Source organism: Camarhynchus parvulus, chromosome 1A (assembly GCF_901933205.1).
Source record: "Camarhynchus parvulus chromosome 1A, STF_HiC, whole genome shotgun sequence".
Lineage (NCBI taxonomy): Eukaryota > Metazoa > Chordata > Aves > Passeriformes > Thraupidae > Camarhynchus > Camarhynchus parvulus.
Window position 1 is genome coordinate 63,685,528 of NC_044586.1, and position 24,531 is coordinate 63,710,058.

Sequence of the window (24,531 nt, forward strand, 5' to 3'; positions counted from 1 at the left end):
AGAGCTACACAAAAATGTTGATGCTCATTGAGAATATGGTCAGTCACCAAATATCTTGTGCAGGGGTCAAACTGGGGAGTCTGTGCTAAGACAGGGATCCCATGGAAAGCAGGGAAAGCCCTGAGTGAGCAAGAGCTAAGTGCTGGGCTTCAGAGTAGAACTGTAAAATGTGTGAAAGCCTGTGCTACTGAGCCACTCTCATATTCATTTCAAAGACCACTCAACAAGCATAAATATTGCCATCTGTATTGTTTTATGAAAGTTGGCAGCACAGTGGAGACCAGTCATTCTAGCGGGATCCCAGCCAAGAGGCATCCTAGGATACAGATCCATCTAACAGCTAGTGAATGAGTGACCCCTCCTGTTCTGGAATCTCAATCCACAGGGAAAAACTCAGCATTCAGTGCCTGCATGTGTGAAAACCAGACTGACTCCGGGCTTATACTCTTGCTGATGGCAGTAATGAGTGGGTTGTCACACTGAGTTACAATTTGGATTGGACTGGGAGCCAGATGCCTCAAGAGTTAGAAACGGGCATTAACTTGCTGTGCCTTTTCTGCTGCTTATTTCCCTTGTGGATGTCAATGCTGGCAGAAGTTGAAAAAGTTTCCCAGCACATAAGGAGTTCCCATGTCCATCCTTAAATCTGATCGGAGCAGAAGGCAGTTGAAGACACCAACTCCAGACAGATGGCTGAAGATGGAAAGGCCCCACATATCTGTTACCCAGTGGTTTCAGTTCTGGCTTGAGAACTAAAGCAAGGGCTAAAGAAAAGTTCTAAAGAGACCCACCTGTAGACAGGGGTTTATTTTCACAATCTGGGGGTGTGCAGCATCTTGCAGAGCCATTCATAAACACACCATAAACAGAATGTTCCCTCTCCCCTGCTGCCATCAGGCAGAAAGCAGAGATAATTAGTGCTGTACTATATCTAATCACAAATGTGTTAATTTTTAATGAACTTCATGCCCATGACACCTACTATGTCACAGGTAAAGGCTTGCCTGCGGTTGCAGATGCCTTTTTGCATTACCCAAGCTGACAAAGCTTGGGTTGATGCTGGGAGTCCTAAATGGAGAGATACAAGTGATACAAGTAACTGGATGTGCCAGATGCTCATGACACAGAATTCTGTTTATTGCATCGGGATTTAGTAATTGTGTGGGGTTTTCCCTCTAGTTGAAGTAAATGTACAGTTCAATCACACTGCATAACTACTGAAGAGATGAAGCCTCAGGCAAGAAAAGTAAAGGGTAGTTTGTAAAGAGGAAAAACTACAGTGAAAACATTTTCACCTTTAATGTGACCATCAAATGGTTTTTGCCCTCAACATTCCTGCAGCAATGCTGAAGGGCAGCATGCCCACCAAAGATGCCACAGATTTTAGCCTGCTCTAAAAGTACATTTAAAGGGAAGCCTGCCTTCTTAAGAAAAGGCTTTTTGAAAGAACTGTGCCGAAAATAGGAAGTTTCACAAGATTTGCAGTGTGAAATTCTCCTCCCTTTTTTTAAATCTCTGCAGCACTGTTGAAGCTTTGTCTTTTGACACCCATTTCCTTGGGGTTTGACATTGTTGAACACTGCCAGTGTCTTTCCTCTCTTCTGTTATCAAAGACCAAAAATTTCACAGCACTGTGTCAAAGGAGGGGGATTTTAGAAGGATGTTTTTAGCATGGGTTTGTAAGAATTTGCTTCTTCCATTGTTCATTTACACAGCTACTGAAGCCTCCCTGTCTTCAGGTTGTCATCTAGTGCTTCAATGAAAGCTTTCCACTGAGAATAGCATAGGAATCTGGGAAGCAATCAGAATTCTTGGGCAGCTGTGAACTGCCCATGGCTACTGTGCAATATTATTTTATAAGACTCTTCTAATATCTGTTGACATAGCTCTAAAGACACACATGAAAGCAAGAGGGAGTGCCATGTGTCTTGCAGGGGAGGAGGGATGTTGGGCAACAGAATGGGAGTGATATTAGTTCTCACCTTAGAATTAGCTTCCCTGGATGGCTTCCTATAGCCCTGGTTGCTTGGTTGTTGGTGAGACTAACTCCCTGCCTCAGAGGGTTTACAAGGCAGATGAAAGTCACCACTGAAGTCCAGGAGAAGCAAAGGATGGGGATGAAGAAATGAGGGTTTGCCTGATGAGTTGATTTTACAGAGGCATTTTGAGACCAGAAGAGAACAGAGAAAATGTACCTCACACCATGAGCCTTGGGGTAAAGTGCAGGAAACTGAGTAGAGTGTGGAGACCGGGGCAGCAAAGAAGGTAAATAGAGATTGCAGGGTTCAGGTACAGGTACATCCTGTTGGCTGGGAAGGAAGCATTTTGCTTGGACTCATACAGACAGAAGGAAGGCAGAGTTACTCCTTTTGTGTAAAGCTTTGATGTGAGAGAGAACCAGAGCACAGACACGGTGTTTGTTCATGGAGAGCAAAGTTGGCCAGGCTCTGCAGTGAGTTCTCATCCTCAAACAATGGCCATGTGAGATTAGCAATCCTTAGCAAAGGAACCACCAGCATGGGTCTGATCTCTTTATCTTCTGTATGTTTGTCATGCTGTTAATTTATATGAACAAGCTTAGCAAATAAAATTCACTCCACTGGTGGATCTTTTCCCAGGAATGAATATATTTGTTCTCAGGGCAACTCCACCAGCTAAACAGTGACAACTCACTGCAGAAGTCGTCACACTAAATCAGAATATGTCTCACATGGAAAGGCTTTTCTTTCAGAAAGGCATTGAACAAAATGTGAAATAAATCCTCAATACTCAAATACACTGTGGGGCAGAGTTTGTATCTACGGGCTGGCAGTATTCCCACAAAGGAATGCCTGTGTTCAGCAACATCTGGCATGTGTTCATATATACTGGCTAAGCTGAAGTCAGCATGGGAGCTGTGGGGGCTCAGGACCCTCAGTATTGAGGCCAGACATTTTGCCAGGTTGCCACAGTTACTGCAGAACAAAGTGGCCCTAAATAAGAGACTGGCAGTGAAACACAGAGTGAAAGCTCCTGGGTGTCTGTGCCCCCTTAACCTGAAGGAACATACTCTGTGTGCACTGGAGGGGGTCCAGGTCTGAGGCAGGTGGGGCAGGTAGGCAGTCTGAGATGAGATTCACCACACCAGAGCTGAGATCTTTACCTGGCAGGCAGCTCTGTGTCACAGCTAATTAGTGCAGCCTCCCTGTATAACCACTGGAAAGAAAAAGTCACCTTTCAGGAGCAATTAATCTGACTTACTTCATCTGACTCATCCAAAGATGACTGCTTTGGAATTCAACAAGTCGCAGGCTTAAGAAACCTGGGTCTCTTCTCTGACCTCAGAGCCCTGCTCAGATGTAGGCTTATTCACTTGATGCATCCCTCTGTTCTACCAAGTCTGTAAATTTAAAATTATTATTTCAAGCAGGTTGGCACAGCCAGGGTTGAGGAAGCGTTTCCTATCTACATGGTTTCACCTGGCTATCTAAATGGAATTGGACCAGATTTCAGCTGTTAATGAGGCCTTATGCTATTTTAGTCTTTCAGCCCTTTTTTGTAGGCATCTTGAAACCTGTATTCCATTAGAAAAGGACTAATGCTAACAGTGAAAGAAGCAAGAGGCCATTTGAAAACAGCTGACCTGGGAAGGAAGCGAGACAGTTGTTCTTCATAGGGCTAGCTGGACCTTAGAACTTGTCACTGAAATGCATTTCTGCCTCACTCATGGGCCAGAGACACTTATGGGGTGCAGATTCAGAGCATCCTGCTCCCAGCTTCCCCAGGTGACTAACATGGGATCCCAGCACACCACGGCTGTGTATGCCACTCACATCCACTCAGCTTTGCTTCTCTCCAAGAAATCAGATTAGGGCTTGTGATGACAGCAGCCTGCCTTGGCAGGAAGAGCTGAACAGAACCACACAAAATTAACCTCAGCAATTTATTTCTCTTGCACGTAATGGGCTGTGTTTCTCCATCCACAGGATGGTATGAAGGTATGTGGTGCTTCAACACTTTGCTCCAAGCAGGGAGTGAGGGAATCACCAGCTCTTGTCTCTCCCCTCTGAGAAGGGAGAAGGAGCAGACAGCCCTCTTTCTGCCCCATGGTGTGAAACTGGGGTTTGCAGGGACTGGGGGAAATGCACAAACAGATTATCAAACACATTAAATTTGCAGCCAGGGGAGAGGAAGAGAAGTGGCAGAATTTGCTCTCACCCAAGCTTCATCACACCTATTACCACCCAGGAGAAGTTGCTGGGGCAAAATTACATATCTTCAAATCACTCTGACCCTCTGCTCTTCCTTCATCCTGTTCAGAGCCCTCTGCACTGCAAAGAGGGCAGTGCCAGACCCCAGTTTGCCATGGAGCTTAATCATCCCAGGATACCTCAGGGAGCTGCCCTGAGATGTTTCAGCACCTTGGGGCGCTCCATCCACATTCTCATGGCTAGCTGTCCATGGCACATGGACATTCTCATTGCTGTCTCTTCCCAGAGCTCCCTGCAGCTGTGCTGTCTCCCTCACCCACTGCCAGTACCAGTACTGAGCCAGAAAATCCCTGAGTTTGTGCTACATATAAGGGGAGACAAAGAGCCATCTCCTGCTCATGTTATAGCTCCACACCTCTGTGCACTGCTGTGGGATGCTGTAGAACAACAACAAAAACCAGAATATAGAACCCACATAATCAAGCCAGTTCCACCAAGCTGCTTTCAGGGGCTCCTGTGAGCTGCTCTGTCTATAAAGTCCCTGCCATAGCCCAGATCTCTTTGCACAGCACGTGTTTTGCTGGTTGGTGTGCACCAGCTGTGTGTATGCTAAGCAGGAAGATCCCAAAAGCCGGCAGCCCTCCTCCCAGCCAGCCACAGCGTATAAATACAGCCACTCAGACCTTGTTTGTGCTGGAAGACAAGGCTCCCTGCAGACAATTTATTGCAGCCTTCCCAGGGTGGCCCCCTGCTCTGCTCACCCGGGGGAAGGTGTAATAAATTGCCTGCGGGGAGGCTGTGCTCCTCAGAGGCTCTTTAGAGATATGAGAAACTTCTGTCCAGTCAGAAGATTTACTCGTGTGAAAACCGACCTTTGCTTGAGGAAGGGAACTAATGGGGCTCTGCTACTTAGCACACAGCTCTGAGCTAAGCCATCCATTACACACACATCTTACTAGCAGTCTGGCTCTTGAGTCCCATAACATCATTTCTGTTTTCTGCTTAACTAGGAATATATTTGTATAAGTGAGCTGTGTTGAGAGAAGGGGATAAGTTGTTTTTCCTTTCCATTCAGCTACCCAAGGGGGCAGAAAAAGCAGCATTCTGAAAATTTGTTGTTTTGAGCCACATTTTAAATGTGTTGATGCTGGCAGCATTGTCTTGTCTAATTTTGGGAAGCATTTAGACTGCATGATAGGTACCATGCAGAAATTATGGATTCTGTCAGTGTAGGATTTGTAGCTAATTTGGACCAAGCTGCAGTAGCTGTGTCAGTGCCTACACACTGATTCTCTGACTGGGTCAAAGTCATGCAGACATTGTTTCTGTTTTCAGTGCAATTTGTGTGTTCATACCTTACACCGTGGGGGTGATGGGCTGTCAGTGCACAACAGGAAGGTCTGATACGAGGGGTCCTGTCACTGTGGCATTGACCAAGGGCTGAGTCAGTAAATAAGTGACCCTCATGCCAGCTTTGACAGACAAATTCTTCCTTCATGTGCTGCTGACAACACATGGGACAGCTGGAGGGATTTCTATTCCTAAAATGGTCTGAAATCCTCAGAAAAAAGGTGATGCTCTCTAGATGCTATGGGGTGGTGTTATGTGAGACAGTGCACCCAGCAAGTTACCTCTAATGGCCAAGATGTGACTCTTGGTAATGACCAAAGAGCAGGAAAGAGCTGTGCTGATGCTCAGGAGATTGAGGGGCAATTCCCCTTGTGAATGAGGGAAAAGAGGAGGAAGGCAGTGTGCTGCTGTGATCCAGTCACTGCCCTCACCTCACATTTGGGACAGATAAGCGCATCACTCCAAGGCAAGAGGGGCTGCAACAGCCCCAATTTTTTTGTACAAAAATACATGTTTTTGTGCAAAGATGCACTTCTCCTGCAAGCCAAGCTAAGCTCCAGGGGACATTGCAGTGATGGAGCAATTTACAGACTATGTTGAGCTGGGTTGCTGCTTTTATAGCTTGGGCAGGCCAGGTTCCCCATGTGGGTAGGGGGCAGAGGACTTACTATACTCAGGTCAGTGCCTTTGCTTGATGCTGTAATCAAATATGAGGGAGGAATGTAGCTGCACTTCCACCTTGATTCCTTCCCTTCTATGTTCATACTGGAGCACTTGGTATTTTGCAAAGACTCCCAGGATATACAGCCTAGAAGAGATGAAGAGAGTTGGTCTCTATATATTCCAGAGCAGATCCCTAAGTATTTTGTGCATGGAGACGATGAGGCATAGGAATGAGCAAATATCCCCAAAGCACATGGTTTTCCAGGGATTCAGTGGGCCAACATGTTAGAAGCACCAAGAAAAATTGATTTACAGAAGGTAAAGATGCAGAAAACTTATAATATACTGCAGCTGGTGAGAAAGAGAGAGGGGACAGGCTCATGTTAAAAAATATCCACAGCTTTTTATTTTGTTAGCTGCGATTCCCTGTATTTCTGGAATCAAATTCACCTCCAGTGTTATAGCTCCCCCTGCAATGAGGTAAAAGTCTCTCACAGGTCTCTCTTGCTGCCTCCTGTCCCCTGCATACCAATCCCAGGTGCTGGATGTGGTGGGGCCTGAGCATGGCACAGGCACAGGAGACATGACATGGGATCCAAAGCAAAATCAATGCAGAAGGGGAGGTAAACTGAGCTTTTTAGCTGATTTTCATTCCTGACCGATTACTTAACAGGCCAACTATTTAGCATAAGCATTGTCTGCTTCTAAGTGGCAGCACATAAAAGTGTGTAGCCATGACTATTAGCAGACAGGGCTGGAACATAAAATAAAAGGAGCTGTGCAGCCTGTGCTGGTCAGAATACTCATTTAGCATGAGACACTGGACATAATGACATCTGCATTTAAGTCCATTATACCAACACACATGATTTTTCTTTTCCTGGTTAGCAAATGGCCTCATATTTTTCAAATTATCCTCTGAGGTTCTGAATGACGTGGTGAGGGATAATGAGCCAGACCTCAGGATGGATGAGGCAGAAAAAGGGTGTTCTCCTTTACCCATTCCTTTGTAATAGTGAAATAAAGGGTAGTCCACTGAGAGGGTCACTGAGCTCTGCTGACAGCTCTGTCCTCCATCCCAACCAGATCAGAGTCAGCCACATGGGAAAGATGGGAATAGAAGTTTTTGGATTAGCTGGCTCCTACGAGACTCAAACCTCACAAGAATGAGGATGGTATCACTGCCTCAGGAAAGATAGACACCTGAAGTAGACAAGACATCATTTGCTGTAGTCATGTTTTGAAATACCATTGTGTTGAAGATCACAGTGAAATATTTTTACCATTTGGCAGGTTCTGCTTGGAAGTAGACACATGGGCTAGTGCTTTCAAATGCTATGACAGTCTATCTGCCCAGTCAGCAACTCAACTGCAGAGAGCCTGGTCCCTGCTAGGTGATAGATGGCCAAGTTCAGGCTGACAGGATATGTCTAAGGCTGAGTGTCAGAGGCAATGCTAAATATTTTGTATTTGATGGTTTCTTTTGTTGTATGGAGATCAGGAGTGCTGCTCATTTTTTTCTCTCACTGTGCACACAAGCACCCCACCAGCTCAGGTGCTTGGCAGTCCTGAATTCCTCTATTCCTACTGCAAGGACAGAGCACTAATGTTCAAACACCTTCCCAACACTGCTGAATTTGCCCACCTGCACACACACACCTGGGTTCACAGACAAGACTGGCAGCAGCAGTAAGGGATTCTCCACCTCCTGAAGAACCACTTATCAAACTGCTGAGTCCAGGACCAGTCAGGCATTTCTCTGAGCCATGAGTCAGAGGTGGATGAGCCTGTGTGTAATGCAGGGGAGAAATTGTGGTAGTACCAGTTTCCCCTCACTCAGGGATCGGGAGTTTCCACAAGCACCACTGTGAGGCTGTGCTTGGCTGGTCACGATGGGAATTGCCATTCATCACAGCTTGAGGGGGCTTAAGCTGTCTCAGAGAAAGTTGTCAGTTAACCAATGCTTAACAGAGAGCAATCTGATCAGTATGAGACATGTCCTCGCAGCTAAAAAGCCTTAAACATTTCAGATGCAGCAGCTTCTGAAGTATTCCAAGACACCTTCTGCAGTGCTCATTATTATTTCCCTGCTGCTGAGAGGGAGCAGCTAAGATAGGCACTTTGTGTTCATTATCCAGGATAATATTCACTGGTCTATTTAATTAATGCTTAGAAAATGTACTTGATGAATTACAAGTTACTGGGGGTGGGGAGGGAGGAGGAATGCAGAAATAGATTAACATTGGCTGATCTTTTAAATTTTCTCCAAAATTATTCCTTTGGTTTTACACTCCCCAAGTCTCATGGGGTGTTCCCCCTTCCTGCAGGCAGCTAATTTCTCACAGGCACAGTTGCTGGCTATCAAGGAACCTCTTGTAGGAGCTGCTGGAGGCAAAACTATTTGCTAAGTGTGTATTGCAAGAGATGCAGGTAGTGGAGCAGAGGTCTTGGACACATTGTATTGCCTATTTCCCTGTTCAACCTATCCATTATATCCCAGGCACATCAGCTTCACATCACAGGAAGGAATGCTGCTCTCTGGGGAGTCCTCAACAGAAATCTGAGAGCTGCCTCTCAAAACTGATGATCTTGAAACACGCCTTCAAGGCCCCTAAGCTTAGCAGGCAAAACAGACAGAGTGGGGCAGAGAAGGGAGGGGTGTTTCCTAAGCCCAGCTCAACAGCCCAAGCAGCTAAATGATTTTCTGAAGGTCACAAGAAACCTGTGTCCGAGTTGGGAATTCAACCCAGATTTTTGTTTGCCTGGTTCATTGCCTTAGCAGCTGGATGCTCCTGCCTGCCTCCTTAGTCATTGACATTGGTCATTGTAAAGTGTTGTTTCCTTCACTGTGCTCGTAAAAGATGGAAACAGGAGGAGATGGGACAGAAACTACTCATAAGTGCAAAAAAAAAAAAGTCTTTCCTTGCCCTTTTTGTTGTTACTGCACCAACTGTAAATTCAGGGCAATCTACTCCAGTTCAGGTTTTCTGAGCTTGCCACACAGAAAATCCCACAAGAGTTCCCTCTGCAAATCTGTTTTCCTTTAAGTAGCACCAGTTTCCTGGTGCACACGTTCCACATTTGTCTGGATGCCTGTGTGAGAGCCAGTAGCTTCCCAGCTCTCTCTCCACGCTGGAGATCACTTGAGAATTGGGGTTTCTTTGTGAGATGAAGTATCATGTGCAGGCTCTGTGCTCCCAGAGACTTAATTTTGTACAGAAAACGATCTATGTCCATGTGGAAAGCCTTGGGAAAGCTCCCTGCAGCCTTAAGAAATGCAATATTGCCCTCTAGTGATGGTGAGAACGGTGGCGTTTGAGCTGCTGAAACAAAAAGCTTTTGGGCTAACCTTCACTGGGATTCAAAATGGAAAAAATGTTCTCGTTTTCTTCTGACTTTGGAATAAGAAAACCTACCACCATAACCTGGAGAGCACTGGTAGCAGTGATGAGGAGAGAAGGTTGTTCAAGAACCACAGAATGTGTCAAATTAGCATTATTCTCCATTAATTCAGCAGATGGGAAGGCAGCTGCACTCAGAGAGTGGATCTAGTAAGGAAGTTCCTTTTTTAATGCATCCATTTTTGCATTTCTAAAGCCAAGTATTTTCTTTCTTTGCAAAGAGGCCACTTACAGTGAAACAGTGAAAATCAGAAAAAAATAAGAAAAAGTTTAATCTTTGTGCTTCATCATCACTACATTCAAATGTTTTTGGTGTTTTGTGGGTTTGATTGGTTGTTGGTGTTTTCTTGGGGTCTAATTTATTCTATCCAGGCTTTATTTTTATTTCTCTTCTGAAGGGGGAGAAGGAAGGCTAATACAGACAGGAGCCCTTCAGCAGATGAACAAAATGTTTCTCTCACTCTAATAAGCAAGGAGTTGGTTCTGCCTGTCAGGAAATAAAGTGTTTTGAGGAGCCTTCAGAAGACACTTAGGAGCACTACAAAGCTTTGACCTCTGCCCCTAAGAAGGCTGAATTTAAGGCCCTGGACTCTGCAAGTAGCTGGAAGTGGACAGTCCCTTCAGCACTTGGGTGAAGCCCCAGGAGTGTCTGCAGGTCTGTCTGCTCCCAGACAGCAAGGTCAGGGAGTGGGGTTTCTCTGTAACTAGACCCTATATGTCAACCCAGATTTCTAAGGAATTTGGGTTTTTAAAAGTCCCTGGTGCAGACACCATTTCCCTGGCACCTTCCCTATTCTAATTGCCTCTGACAAGGCACGATAGCACTGGAATTTATGTAAGGAATGTTGCTGTCACTGCACTGCAATTTGAAAATCACTACCAAACAGCATCGTGATCTATTTAATTTTCCTTACCTAAAACACTAAGTAAATGCAAAATTCACCTTAACATTCACTGAACATAGCCACACTTTCTTTGTTACTACAGGGACACACAACATACCTCTGTGGCATGATCAGTCATTAACATTGACAGTATCCAGAGCATTTTTTCCCCCAAAAAAGATCTCAAGGCAGAATTAAGGACATGAGTCAATTCTCACAAAGCTCTCACAAAGTTTATTGCCAAAGCATCAGACCTTCAGAGCAGGCAAGATATGGAGTACTGGATAAATTCACACATATCATGGGCTTTCCACATAATTGCAAATATTTGGGGCAGTAAGCCAATGCAAATCAGTGGGTTTTTCTGACACTGAGGGTTTGAGCTTTCTCCTGAGTTCTGAGAATCACTTCAACTCAAAAAAATTAGATTATGATCATTCCCTGTCATCCTTAACATTGTTATTCATGGTACTGGTAAACTGCAAGGTTAGTAACTACTGTCTTACTGTGAAACCATAGATATAATATGTAAAGAACCCTTTATAAAACTTGCTTTATGCAGAACTGAAGGGCACAGGGAAGGAATCCAGAAGTGCATTTTTGTAGATGAGTATTTTAAAAGATGCAGGTTAACAGCACAGAATTGTTGTGATGAGAAAGGAGTGATGAAGAAATGCTGATGGTGAAAATGTGATGGCAAACGAAGGTGAAGATTACAAGAAAACAGAATAAAGGTTTATTTTAAGTCTGAAAACAAAACAAAGGACTATTCAGAACCTAAATCATCCACTTGATGATCCAGGTCCTTTGGTATGGCTGAGGTGGTGGTGACTGATCACATCCTGGAGTGTGCACGAGCCTCCTTCATCACCTCAGCCTGGTGTAAGAGAAGAAAGTTCATTTTTAGCACATTCATCATGACTCCATTGACCACATTTTTCATTTAATAAGTGCATTTCCATGTTTTGCTCTAGTTCCCTTGTGTCTCACCCCTCTTGCTTTCTCTTTCAGGTTCTACATTGAAAGCATCTCCTATCTGAAGGACAATGCCACCATCGAGCTGTTCTTCTTGAATGCCAAGTCCTGCATCTACAAGGTGAGCACTTGGGGAGCTCAGAGTGGGCTGAGACGCCTGGATCTGCATTCTTTGCCCCAAAATTTACACCGGTCACACCTGGACTTCCAGATACAACCTTCATCTCCTCCTCCTCCTCCTCTCACGTTCCCTCACTCCTCTGTCTCCCGCTGCCACCACACTTGGCAGCAGCTTTCCTGTCAGAGACTGGTTCTGAGGTAAAACAGCCCTGGAAGTAATTCTTGTGGCTGGCAGGAAGGAATCTGCACTGCCAAAATTATTAACTGGCTTGTATTTAGTAGGAAATGTCCGGGTTTGTGCTTAAAAAGGCGCGCTGGGTCGAGTGGCTGCCGTGAGGGTGTCGGGCCCGCAGAGGGCGGCAATGTGGCGCGGGCGCCATCTTAGGGGAGGGGCGGCGGCGTGTGTGAGGGGGAGAGAGGGAGAGGGAACGATGGAGTGGCCTCAGTTGGAAGGGAACCGCAAGGATCGTCCAGTCCAGCTCTTGGCTCTGCACACATAAACCCCAAGAATCTCACCATGTTCCTGAGAGTGTTGTCCAAAGGCATCTTGAACTCTGTCAGGCTCAGTGCTGTGACCACTTTCCTGGGGAGCCTGTCCCAGTGCCCAGCCACCTTCTGGGTGAAGAAGCTTTTCCTGATATCCAACCATGTGTCAGTTTCGTGTCACTCCCTCGGCATGTCACTGTTCTCCAGATTAGAGTTCAGTGCCTGTCCCTCATTTCCTTTTGAGGATGTTGCAGATCACCATGAGGTCTCCCCTCACTCAGCCTCTTCTCCAGGCTGAACCAGCCAAGTGACCTCAGGTTTGTGGGACAGGATGAGTTTATGAGATTATATATGAGTGGGGTGAAGGTGTCTGTGGATATGCACCAAAGATCACCTTGTAGAGGAACAAGCCATGCACTGAGAAATGTTTTTGAGTGATTGCCCTCCCTGGTCTGCTCCTGGAAGACCAGGGTGCTGTCCCTGGCACTGCCCCTCAGAGCAGCCCCTTGCCAGGTACTCTGTGGCAGAGATAAGGCATCCTGGCACACCCTCAGCTTGGAGGGGTGCCCACAGCAGAGCCATGAAGCTGATCCCTCTCATGCCCCAAGCCAGCTATATGAGGCACGGTCTGGAAAATCAACCAGCCCCAGACCCTGCTGTGGTGGAGATTGGCAGTGTGCAGACTCAGCCAGGTGGGCTGGGTGTCTGGGACTGGGAGAGGTTTGTCAGCAGCTGGGATTCCCTGGGAGGATCCCTCCTACCTCCCTCTGTGCTGGCAGAGGCCATTCCTGTGACTCACCTCCATCTGGCAGAGAGGAAGTGGTAGGAAAAGACAGATGTAGTCAGGGAGAGATTGTTCCGCCATCCCAAAACCCTCAGCACGTTTGTCACCTGCTAAGCCAAGTAGATTACACCAAATCTGGAGCCTCACTTGACATTTTTATGTCCTAAAATACATGGACACTAGCTTTCTATTTTCTAAAATTCAGGGCAGAAGCCAGAAAATTCCTTTTTTTCAGTGCCCAGGAACTAGGCAGGGCTGCTGAGCTGAGCTGTGCAGTGCTTTGCTCTCCGGCAAGGCTGCAATTAGATGTGCTTAGTCAGCCCTCTCCAGCAACAAGCTCAGTGAGCATCACGTTCTGGTTCCTGGGGAAAGTTCCTTTTTGAAGTACTGCCAGGAAAAGCTTACACTGTTGTTCTTTTTTTGGAGGAAGCTTAATAAGAAAAAGAGGAGAACAAAATAAAGAAAACAAAGTGCCTACAGATCTAAGTTGGTCTATTTTAGTCTGACCTCTCCTGAAACCATTACTTTGCACATTCAAGCTGAGCATCTCTATCCAAAAATAGCCCTGCTGAAGTCCCAATCTCCCTGCAGATCCTTCCCCATTTGACTTCCAGGCACAGTAAGCCATGCTGTGCTATTGAAAAAAGGCACCGAATTTGAAAGTTGGGTGCAAAGTGTCTTCTAAGGCTCAGGGCAAGCACGCAGCCTGGCAGATTTCTCTTAATGTAATGTTGTGGGGGATTTGGTGTCTAAGTACAGCCAGTGCTTGTCATTCCTGCCGCTAGCACATGATGTCGCATGCTGCCAAAGCTTGAGAGCTTCCTTGTTGCGCCAAAAGTTTCCTTAATGGACTTCCCAAGGATACCTCCAGCCCTGGCTCCCCTGCAGCCCAGAAAGACCAATGTGTATGAAACAGGGAAAGGTCTGCGGTGCTAGCACAGTGTTAGGAGCTAACACTGTGGATTCTCCAGACACACGTCCTCAAACATCCCCTTGCTCAGGGTGGGAAAGAATAAAACTGAGGCCTAATTTGGGGCTGCTGGTCACTGGGTTGCCAGCTGGCCCTGTGTTGTGTGCTGTGCTCCTCTGCCTGTGCCCATTGCCCCACTCAGCAACCCTGCTGAGTAGTGAGACAGTCATGAACCCACACACTCAAACCCTTGCACAGGACCAGCAAGCCACTTTTGCCAGAAAGGCCAAGCCACATTTGTACTACCAAAGCAGGCAGGGCTTGGCATCAGGCACTGTCCGTTGATCAGAGAGGCTGTTTAATGACTCGCACGTTCTGGCGTGGGTTTTGGCCTGTGCCAGCTGGCTCTGCCCCAGGCAGAGATCAAGGCACTGATCAAGCATGCACACCTGTTCCAAATAGGCAGCCCAGTGGTGGAAACCCCATCTGGGACTGGGGGAGACAGGGCGAGTGTTTAGTCATGAGCTGTGCTGCACCCCAGGTACCCTTGGGGCCAGAGAATGGGCTCTGGCACACTTCACCTGCCAGTACAGACTTGCCATAGCATCGACACTTGGTTGCACAGGCTGGTTTGTCCATGCCATGCCTGATGCCTCCAGACAGGGGGAAGAGCAGGTGCTCTGGTTCTACTCTGCATTGCCCTTTGCTATGGGATTGCCTGGTAGCCCCAGCCCAGCCCTGCCTGCAGCTGAATCAACCTCTTGCACCAGCCGCTTCCCTTGGCACGGGCTCATCACTGATGCAGGTGCCTGCGTGACTCAGGCAGCTCAGCTGAGAGGGGAAAGGCGTGTTTATCGCCCCTAGCAGAGCTGCTCTTCACTCCCCAAGGAGCTGTTATGAAAGGGGTGAACTTATTTTAAAAAGCTGGCACTAGTGAAAGCCGAGGACACCTGGATCTTATCCTGCGTTTTTGTTCCCTTTGTTTTTGATTTTGCCAGAGACAAGCCAATGCAGCAATTGTGGCTTGTAAATGAGGTGTGGCCATGAGTTGGCTGGAGCATGGATCACAGCAATGATCTATATTTAGATCACTCATTTCTTGCCAGATGAAGTAAAATATTAAAAACAGCAGCTTAAATAAATACAGCAGAAAAACCACTACAGGAATGAGCTGAACAGTGACCCAGTTTACTGGGCCATGTCCATAGGACACAATGTAGGAGTTCTAGTTGCAGAATAGAGACCTAAACATTATCTCAGTAAAAGCCCACTAGCTTCCCAAAGGCAGGGACCAGAGAGTCAGAAATAGCATGCTTGGCCTCCAGAGTAATTCTTGTGCCTCCCATCTCAAGCATCTTTGATGCTTGGACTGCATTCTGCACATTCAGTCAGAGCAGTGCCTGGCTCAGCAGAGGAATCCTGAGAGGATCTGTTGGAATCATCAGTGTTCTTCATGTGACCATAGTGTCCAAGTAAAACCCTCCAAGATTGCTTTCACCAGTGGCAGGATCCTATAAAATGGAGCAAGGAAGATCTACCAAAAGACTTGCTGTCACAGCTCATTCTCAAACCACCCCCTGCCTCAGTGCTCTTGCGGGATGAAAAGGACAAAACCAGGGCTCAAATCATGCAAGAGCAAATATGGTTCATTTTCCATTGAGTTTACTTTTTGCAAGGGCCAGAGGAGTCTAGTGGGAGCTTTGATACCACCTCAGTGTGTCGAAGACAAATTCTCATTCCCTGCTTCTGTGAGCCAAGGACAAAGCTGTGTTGCTTGAACCATGATCACATCTGAGGGCAAAAAAAATCTATATGCTAGACTGCTTTTCACTAAATCACACAAGAGAGTAAAATGTACCCCGATCCTACCCCTTCCACCTGCCTTCTCCTCACTCCTCCCCCAGGAATCCCTTCATGCCACATCCAGTTATGCTTCATTAACCAGTGCCTTACACTGAATATTTGGCTTTTTCCATATCTGAGTGAGCAGGTTCTCCCTCCCTTTTGTCTCCAGGAGCACAGGGAATACTTTGAAGCCTAGCCAAGGGAGAAAACTGGCACTGCATGCTTCACCATGCAGTAGTCAGGAGGAGATGTATGTCCTTCTTACAGCAGCTCAACTCTCTTTTTCTTTCTTGTTTTCTTCACCTTTCAAGGAACTCATTGAGGTTGACAGTGAAGTGGTGTTTGAACTGGCTGCATACATCTTGCAGGTAAGCATCCACCTTCTCTCACTTGGTGCTTCCTCATGCTGCATTAAATGTTTTGATTTACCAAATCCACAATGGCTGTGTGGAAGTGTAGGAGTTCCCCCAAGCTGCAGGGAAAAGATGTCTTTGCACAGTTTTCATTGTTTCTGTCAAAATGGGTACAGAAGGCTCTCAAACTAGACCTCCCCACTCAGGGAGCAGGTACTACTGCTCAACATTTTGCATACAGAAATGCTGTTATGTTTGCACCAGTACAGATATCCAAGATCTAGGGTATGATGTACAGCCAGAGAAAATCTAAGTGATGAATGCAAATTCCTAGGTGAAATCCATATGCAATGTTGGTTTTTTTACTTGCATTTGTTTTCCCAGTGGGGCTTGGTCCTCTGATGAGCTACCTAAGCTTCTACATATGCAACTCTCTGTATTCTCCAACATGGGCAGAATGGTTAAAGACCTTTCTAAATATTGTCTTTCAAAGTTCCGCTCTTCAAGAAGAGGGAAAAGGGTCAGAGAGCAAATGACCAAGCAGTGTTTGGTAAATGTCTGGTTCCCAGAAGGGAACCTTTTCAGGGTAGAGAGAGGGTGGGTTTTGTGAAAGTTCTCTTTTTAGAACTATGACTGTGGGAGCAGATCAGACGTAATGGTCAGATGATCCTTGTTTCCCCTCTCTTACGGTCTGCAGTTTTAATTTTGTTCCCATCAGCCATGAAGCTATGAGGAGCTATGTGAACAGACAAACCAGCTCTTCAGACTGCACTAATAAATAACAATGCACTGCACTTCTAGAGCACTTGCCATGTTAAAGAAGCAATTAATGTGTAGGGATTTGAACCTTCATTAAAATCATTTTATGCAACAAGAATGGAGCAAGAGAGTCAGGATGGAGGACTCAATTAGCAGCACATTATAGAAATCACATATTGGCTGTTGGGGGAATACACATCAAACAACGGGCTCATTGTGAGGAGCAGCAGTGGGGTTATGAATCTATTGTCTGCTCATCCTAGTGAATAACTTAGTGCTTAGTAATTGTACAGCCAGACCCAGAGCTGTAACTAACCCTTGTTGCTGGGATTGTTTCTTGCCACAAACACAGGATGTTACGCTTATTCCTGTAGTAGTTTGATGTGTAACTTAATGAAAACAGTCAAAACAAGCCACACCTTGGCTGCCTGTAACCAGAAACCACTACAACCCGTGTTTGTGACAGGATCCAAGCAAAACAAAAGGAATCATACTGCATTTTGTTCTACTTCTTGCTGCAGCATTTAGGTCAAAGCACTGAATTATGAAGAATATACCCTACAAAATTGTTTTTTAAATTCAGTGTGCTCACACCCATGCAGGCAAGAGTGTATCCTTTGGGCTTTGTTCTGTGTTGAACTGTAATCATGACATGCTCAAAGACTCCTTCCTATGAACCAGAGAAGTGCTTGTCTGCCCTTCACTTCACTCAGAGGGAAATGGAAAGATAGTAAAGGTCTGTCAGAACTCAAGTGATTTATTCTGCAGCCCTATTTCAAATTGTTTTATTACCAGAACAAATTAAAGTACCACCAGAGCTCTGAACTTTACCCCAGCCTCAGGACTGAAACACCACTGGACGTGGGCTGGCAGGTTTTGCGGGTAGATGAATGGATGTAAAGACAAAAGACCTGAACACAAAGCCCAGTCCTTTTGGCAGTGGAAACTCCCTCACTGCACAAATTACATTCTTGCACTGTGCTTTCTGTGTAGCTGGTGGCAAATGAGGTGCTTCAGCGTGAATCATATGAAAGGCATATTGTCTGTGGTAAATGGAAAATGCAAAATGTGTGCTAAATCTATTGCAGAGGGTGCTCACCAAATTCTGAGGATTCTCCAGGTGTGCAGTAAGACTAACTATTGTAGTGGAACATTATCCAACCCTTTAACATCAGGCTGTGATGGTAATAAATAGAAGTATCTAGATGTACAAGTAAGGGAGCTAAATATCCCCCAAACACCCAGCAAGGAATCAGAGAAACCTGCATCTTGCATCCCCTTGAAAGCTGACAGTGAGCAAGTTTTTTGAAAGTCTGGGTACTAGAAAATGGCCAGAATACTTGTAAAAAAGTAGGGGAGTTGCAGTCTCAGAGGCTGCAAAGCCACTGAGACTTCAGAGATTTTCTAGTAATGTAGCACCCAGAATTTCTTATTTACTGGCATTATTTCCTGTAGCATCTTAGGTATCCATAGCAGAATGAGGAATCATCTGGCCCTATATTAGATCTTTTGTTTGTTAATCTGCCCAACTCACTCTATCATGGCACTTGACATTAGATACTGGTTCCAAAACCTGCATGAGGAATCAATTACAACAGGAAATTGCTGCTAAATGAATTTTGCAAATGGAAAATCTTGAACAGCCTTCTCTTCTCTTTTTTTTCCTGTTTTTAATTACATATTTTTTATTTCTCTTCCTTGTTTTACAGGAGGCAAAGGGAGATTTTTCAAGGTAGGTGAACTTAAAAAGTTTTTGCCATTGTGTGATGTGAGAATAAATCTGGTAAAATTCCTGTGTGAGACATGCAACTCAGTTGTAGCTGTGCAGCAACAGGATTGCCTCTGTTAGCAATGAAACTATGTGAGCATGGCTAACATAGGCATCATGTTTCCTGACATAATTTCTTCACCAAACACAACCTTTGGCCAGAGCGTGCCTTGCAAACAGCATTGTTTGTGATTTTGTTGTTGACAAATCTCATTATGTGGTCATGAAGTTCAGGAAATAGACTAGTCTTTGGAAGGAAATTGCTATGGAAATGACTCTAAAATCACTGTTATATCACAGATCCTGCCAGAGGCAGCATTAAAATTCCATCACTAATTGATATTTCAGTTTGAATTTGGACAGTTCTCAAAATCGCTGATTCGATAATTGGGTTTGTTGAACATCTGCTATCCCTTGAGCCAAATCTTCAGACTTACTGTAAGAAACTCAATGAGGTCACTGTACTTGGTGTTTCAGAAGTCTGTTAATGAAATGCCCAAGAGTTTTCCTGTAAGTCGACCGTGTCTGTGATTTATGCATTAGCCGAAGGTCAGATGGTTGGTTGGTGTCTCGTGTGAGAAACATGGAAGTTCTTAGTGTGAAGCTCAGGAGAGCTGACGATGCTAAAAATTTCTTATAGTCTGGAGGACTATAATATCCATTAAAGTTAGTTTCAGAGAAGAAAAGAAATGGGCATTGGGGTTGAATTTTCAGGTGAGCCCAAAAATTGTCTTAATTTTGTCAGCATTGTGATACACTGAAACATGACTGTAATGATAGGAGGCCATGAGGAACAGGCAGGTTCCACTTTCTGGTGGATTGGAACTTCCAGCCAGCTAAAATGGTGACAAATCAGGGAAAAGGAACTGCATTGTAGATATCTCCTGCCCATCATGGAATCTGAGATGACATAAGGTAGCCCTTGCTAAAAGGAAGTTTAAGCTCTGCCTTGTCATTTCTCAAAACTTTAATGAACTTGTGAAATCCTGACATGCATCTGACCACAGAGACACAAACCCAGTCTTCCTTCATTTTTCAGTTCTGCACAAGTTGGAATAACTTGTCTATCAGCACTGTTTATTTAGGGGGTACTGGAGTGCACATGGCTCTGACTTTTTAGTCTGGTTTTCAATGCACTGCCGAGCACTCAGTCCAGAAGAGTTATGCCAACCAAAGTTTTGCCATTTCAACCTGTGATAAAGCACTGGTTTTGCTAAGAGGAGCAGTATTTGTTTGCCAGAATGTCTTGGTTATGGTGAAAACACACTCAGAAAGTGTACATTCAGACTATGAAATGCAGAACAGAAAGGAACCAGATAGCTCAGAGTAATAGGACTGAAAGCATTTTATCTTCAAGTACCTGTTTCCAGACCAGAAATGGAAACAGCTGGTGGAAAGTATCCACCTGCTAAAAGTTGTGTGATGTCCCTTGTAAAAGGAATGGTTGAGTTTATCACAGTGTGTTTCTCTAGGCCACAGAGAAATGAGGAATCTTCTCTGAGGGCACAGAAGATACCTCAAGCCATGATGTTAACTGCTCCCACCACATCAGTCTGGCTGTCATCACCAGGCCCATTAAAACAGCTCTGAGTTCCTTCCCCTGTGGATCACAGTGGTTTGAAGTGGAAGGGGGATTCCTTACGTCCAAGTCAGGCAGAGGAGGGGTGTCATAATAACAATTTGAGGGCACTGCCAGGGATCTTAATTTATAAATGGACTTTGGAGACAAAGCAATCTGCCAGTTTGAAGGCTGTTCTTGGAGGAAGGTATAAGAATGATACCCTGATCCTCTATGGTCTAGAAGACTTGGGATGTCTGTCCAGCAGCTCTCATCTAATGTGCACTGACACAGGTTTATGTGCTGGGTGAGATCCAGGTGCTACTGAAGTCAACATGAGGTTTATGTGGTCAAGATTTTTGCCTGCTGAGATTTGTGGTTATTGTATCAGCAGTGTAAAATCTGGCAGGCAAACCAAGCCTCAGGCCGGCCAGAGGAACTGCAGGTGAAGGCAAATATTCTGACTTCTCTTAGGGATCAAGTTAGCTTCAGTGTCTGAAATTAGTTGATGTTGAAATACTCTTTAAAGTAGAAGTGCCTACTCTTTGAGACAGAGAGGCTTTGCTGTTGTGATTGTCTTGCTGCTGAGATTTAAAGATTATATGTTGTGCATGGCAACATATGTTGTGTGAAGGCTGAACTCTTGAACTCTTTGTTTTTGAAGAAATAATTTAATTCTAAAGGGTTGCATGCTTGGAACGCAGACTGCAGCTTTCCCACACCTGTCCTGTCTACTGCCACCATCAGATTTATAGCCTGTGAGAGTAGGAGTTTCTCTCTGGCCCCCATCCAGAAACGTGCATAAACTCTGGCTCGTTGGTGGTGATGGGAGAATTGCTGTTCCCCATGGGAGCCCTCCTGTGAGTCACTGCCGATCACCTCAGGTGCTGGGACAGTCAAAGCCAAAGTGTCACAGCTCCAGCTGCGTGTTGGCACCTGCCCATGGTGGCCAGAGTGGGATTACCTCCAAACCTCACTGCAGCCACGTGGAGGATCTGCAGCTGGCTCAGGACTCTTGAATGCAGTTGCAAGTCTGCTCTTTGGGACTTGTGGGAACTGAAAAAACAGAATCAATCCTACAAACTCTAACAGTCAGCTTTCTACCTCTGTGAACTGATACATCCTCAGTTACAGCAGTTCCCACTGCTGCTTTTGAGGAAATCATCCCATACCTCAGAATAATCACTGTGCTCAGACTACTCCTTTTTCCCTTTCCGAAAAGCAGCTTGTGTCATTTCAAACACGACCCTTTGGTAGGGCATTACCGTGCCTGTTATCACTGCTTCTTGTCACCTTGGGTATCACAGTGATTCCCAGGTTTTGCTAAGCCTGGGGAACACAGTCCAGGTCATCCTCACCTGTCTTGAAGTAAAATGCCACAACAGCCCTGACAGATGAGTTTAGAAGCTATAGTGACCAATTCTTTTAAGTCCTTTTCCATTTCTAATGTGTGTTTCATTTCAAAAACAAGCTCATCAGAAACCCTGAGTTCCTGATCCTGTTTAGATCAACTAAGTATTTCTAAATATTTGCTGTGAGTGGCCTCCATCTCTTAGTTGATAAAGATTCAGGCAGACTGAGGTTTAAAATAAAAAGCTTTTCTTCTTAAGAAGTTCCTACTCCTCTGCACTAAAGAAGAGCATTTTCACATTACTGAAAGAGAATGCCCAAATGCTTCAGATGACAAGACTTAAATATGTTTACTTTTAGTCTGGAACATACCATTGAATTTCGAACAATCGAGTTTCCTTGTTCAGCTGGTTTTCAGGTGGAACTGGGCACTTAAGATTGGATCTGTGCTTTTCAATATTAGCTGCAAACATTTTGACTTCAAAGGCACAGAATTGCATGCATAAAGGTCCTAAACTAGTACCCTGCAGACAGATCTAAAGGTTATTAGCTCAAACTAATCTTGTTTCTAGTTGGGAGCTGAGTCACGCTTGGTTGGCAGAGCATGGGCAGGACGAATTTCAGTTCCTTAGATGGACACAAATCCCACAGGTGTGACTCTCTTTAGGCCTACATAAAGGAACTGCCAAGGCTGCCCTGGCTAATTTGTGGGGGAATACAGCATATTGTTAAAATAATTGGGATTTTTTCCCCCAATTTAATCCTAGATTGAGAGTCCAGTCCCAAAATCTCTGGGAAACTCACACCAGCTTTGCTTTTAAATGTTAATAATCCAGGTCTTCAGCCTTAAACAGCTTGTATGTCAAAACAGGAAGAAATGGCATATACAGATCATTTGTCCCTCAGTTTGGGGATGGGAAAGAAAAACCTCTGAGTAAAACAAAATCCTGAACCACTGCAGCTAGTTCCTCATTGCTACATTTCTTCCAGTTAAAAAGTATGAGACATTTCCATTGAACTCCAAGTGTCTCCCAGCAATACATGAAAGAATAACAAGAGAGGAAAGCTAACAGCCAGTTTCCTGCTAGGCAGAATTTCACAATAATTTCAACGTTTGGGCAGATGGTAATCTAACATAGTTTTAGGCTTACTTTTCTTTCTGTGTAACCAAGTGACATTTAACCAATTAGAATGTATTAAAGGGTTAGAAAACCTGGGCTGCATTCTTGCAGCCTAATGGTAAAATCCTAAACACTGTATTTTGAAAAGTACCATCTAATCTGAGAATCTCTGAGTATGCATTTCCTCCTGCATTCAACAGAGTGAATTACCATGCTGAGAAGAGTTGGTAACTTTAACCTGCAGTTTTGTTTTGTTCCTGATCATTGTTATTACACATGCTGGAAAATGTATGGATTTCCTGAGACAACTGCATATGTAATCTTGCTCAAATTTATTTTAGACAGTATGCAAAAACTTGTTTTTCACAAAAAGTTTATGAAGTTCTAGGTAGGCCTTTTGCCCCCATGCGTAGATAAAGGTACTAAGAGGTAGTGACTAATTTATTTGGACAAGACTTATTAAACAGGCAGTACCAGAACAAAACCAAGAAAAAGGAGTTCTGTTTTCTAGGTCCATTGTTAGTCAACCTTACTACAGCTTTCTAACCAGCTTTCAGGAACCCATGCAGATGGCTTTTCCAGTTCAGTTTTCATATTGTTATTCAGTCCTTTAAATATTACCATTTCCACCATAGGAGAAAAAAGAAATAAAGTGGTCTAGGGGACACAGAGAAAGTGTCTTTGGAGCCTTTCCCCTGCATATTAATAAATCTGTGTCCTAAACACCCTTCTGTATATATCAGCCCTAGAGGCTGGACACTTCCAAATGTAAAATAAATGCAGCACAAGTGACCGGATTAAACAAACACTTTTAAATACAGTAATAAAACAAACACACTGAGATATTTCACTAGAAAAAGCATGAAAGGCAATAAGTAAAAAACCACTTGTGATCCTGCTGGAAACATTTTAAAAATTGAGGGGTTCAGTGTTTTAAAAGGAGCCAAGAGGAAAGTGACCCCATGACCACTAGTTCAAATGCAACCCGAGTCATTATTTTTTTTCCTTTTATTGATTTGATATCTTTTTGGGAGTCTAAATTAATTTGTCTTGAGATGAGTCTTGCCAGAAGGCTTAGTGAATGCATGGACCACAGAATGAAATACCTTTTTGTTCCTGGAAGTGATTACCTGACTTTTGAGGTGCTTTGAGGCTGAGGCACTATCCGTACAATATTTTCTAGGTGCTGAGCAGAAATGTTAATCCTGCCCAACATCACTAAAAATGTCTTTTTCTCTGATTCTTAAAAGACCTTGTCACAGCACAGGCAAACTTTGTGCCTCACTGACAGAAAAAACAGAGCTGACTGATGTTAGCCCTTTCTTTTATAGGAGCCATTACTGACTCAAGAGTTTCCCAGACTCTCAGGGATCGTTAGTCACCACTAATCTTACCCTATTTGATAGATTTCTGGGCTCAGAAAGTCCCTGTTTGGAACTCACGCTGTGCTTTCCCAGAAAAGTTTTGGAAATCTCTCAACTTCCTTCTCTGAGCCGCCAGCCTCAAAAAATCTTCATTTGGGGGCAGTTACTTCTGCTTGTACTCTGATTGTCCCAAGTTCTATTCTTTACTCCCAGTTTCTTTCAAAATGTCAAAAACTTCAGTAAGAGCTGAGTATGCACATGCTGTGGAGGAGACAGCTCTTGGCAATAAACTCTAAAAAGCAGCAACTTGTTTTCTAGGCTGTCAGTCACAGAACAGAGCTTCCAGATCAGCAGATAACACAGTGCAGAGCAGCTTCATGTTCAGGCTTGTGCAGATATTTACCTGCCATGGAAGAATAAATCTGAATAGGTTTTGAGCATTTGCACTTAGAAGAGAAGAGCTCTCTGATGGCCAAGTGACCATGGGATTTGGGCAGGAGTGGGTGTTCAAACACTGTTTGTCAAGAGCCTTTTGGCTTGGCATAGGAGGTGTTACAGAGTGGTTTTCCATGTGCTTAGCATGGCAGCAGTTGCCTCAGTTCTTGTCTTCTATTCAGCACATCTTCACTCTGCAAAATTTCAGCCTCATT

The 24,531-nt window shown here is 44.6% G+C and overlaps 1 protein-coding gene across 7 annotated transcripts in view; it reads left to right on the top strand.

The window, feature by feature from the left end:
* The window catches only part of FRMD4A (FERM domain containing 4A), a 281,910-nt gene that overhangs the window by 190,736 nt on the left and 66,643 nt on the right, over positions 1–24,531 (top strand). For all 7 annotated transcript variants that reach the window (XM_030959642.1, XM_030959640.1, XM_030959641.1 and 4 more), the window contains exons 5-7: positions 11,500–11,584; positions 15,920–15,976; positions 18,430–18,452. In XM_030959642.1, coding sequence (XP_030815502.1) covers positions 11,500–11,584; positions 15,920–15,976; positions 18,430–18,452 — 165 coding nt within the window. The remainder of the gene's footprint in view (positions 1–11,499; positions 11,585–15,919; positions 15,977–18,429; positions 18,453–24,531) is intronic.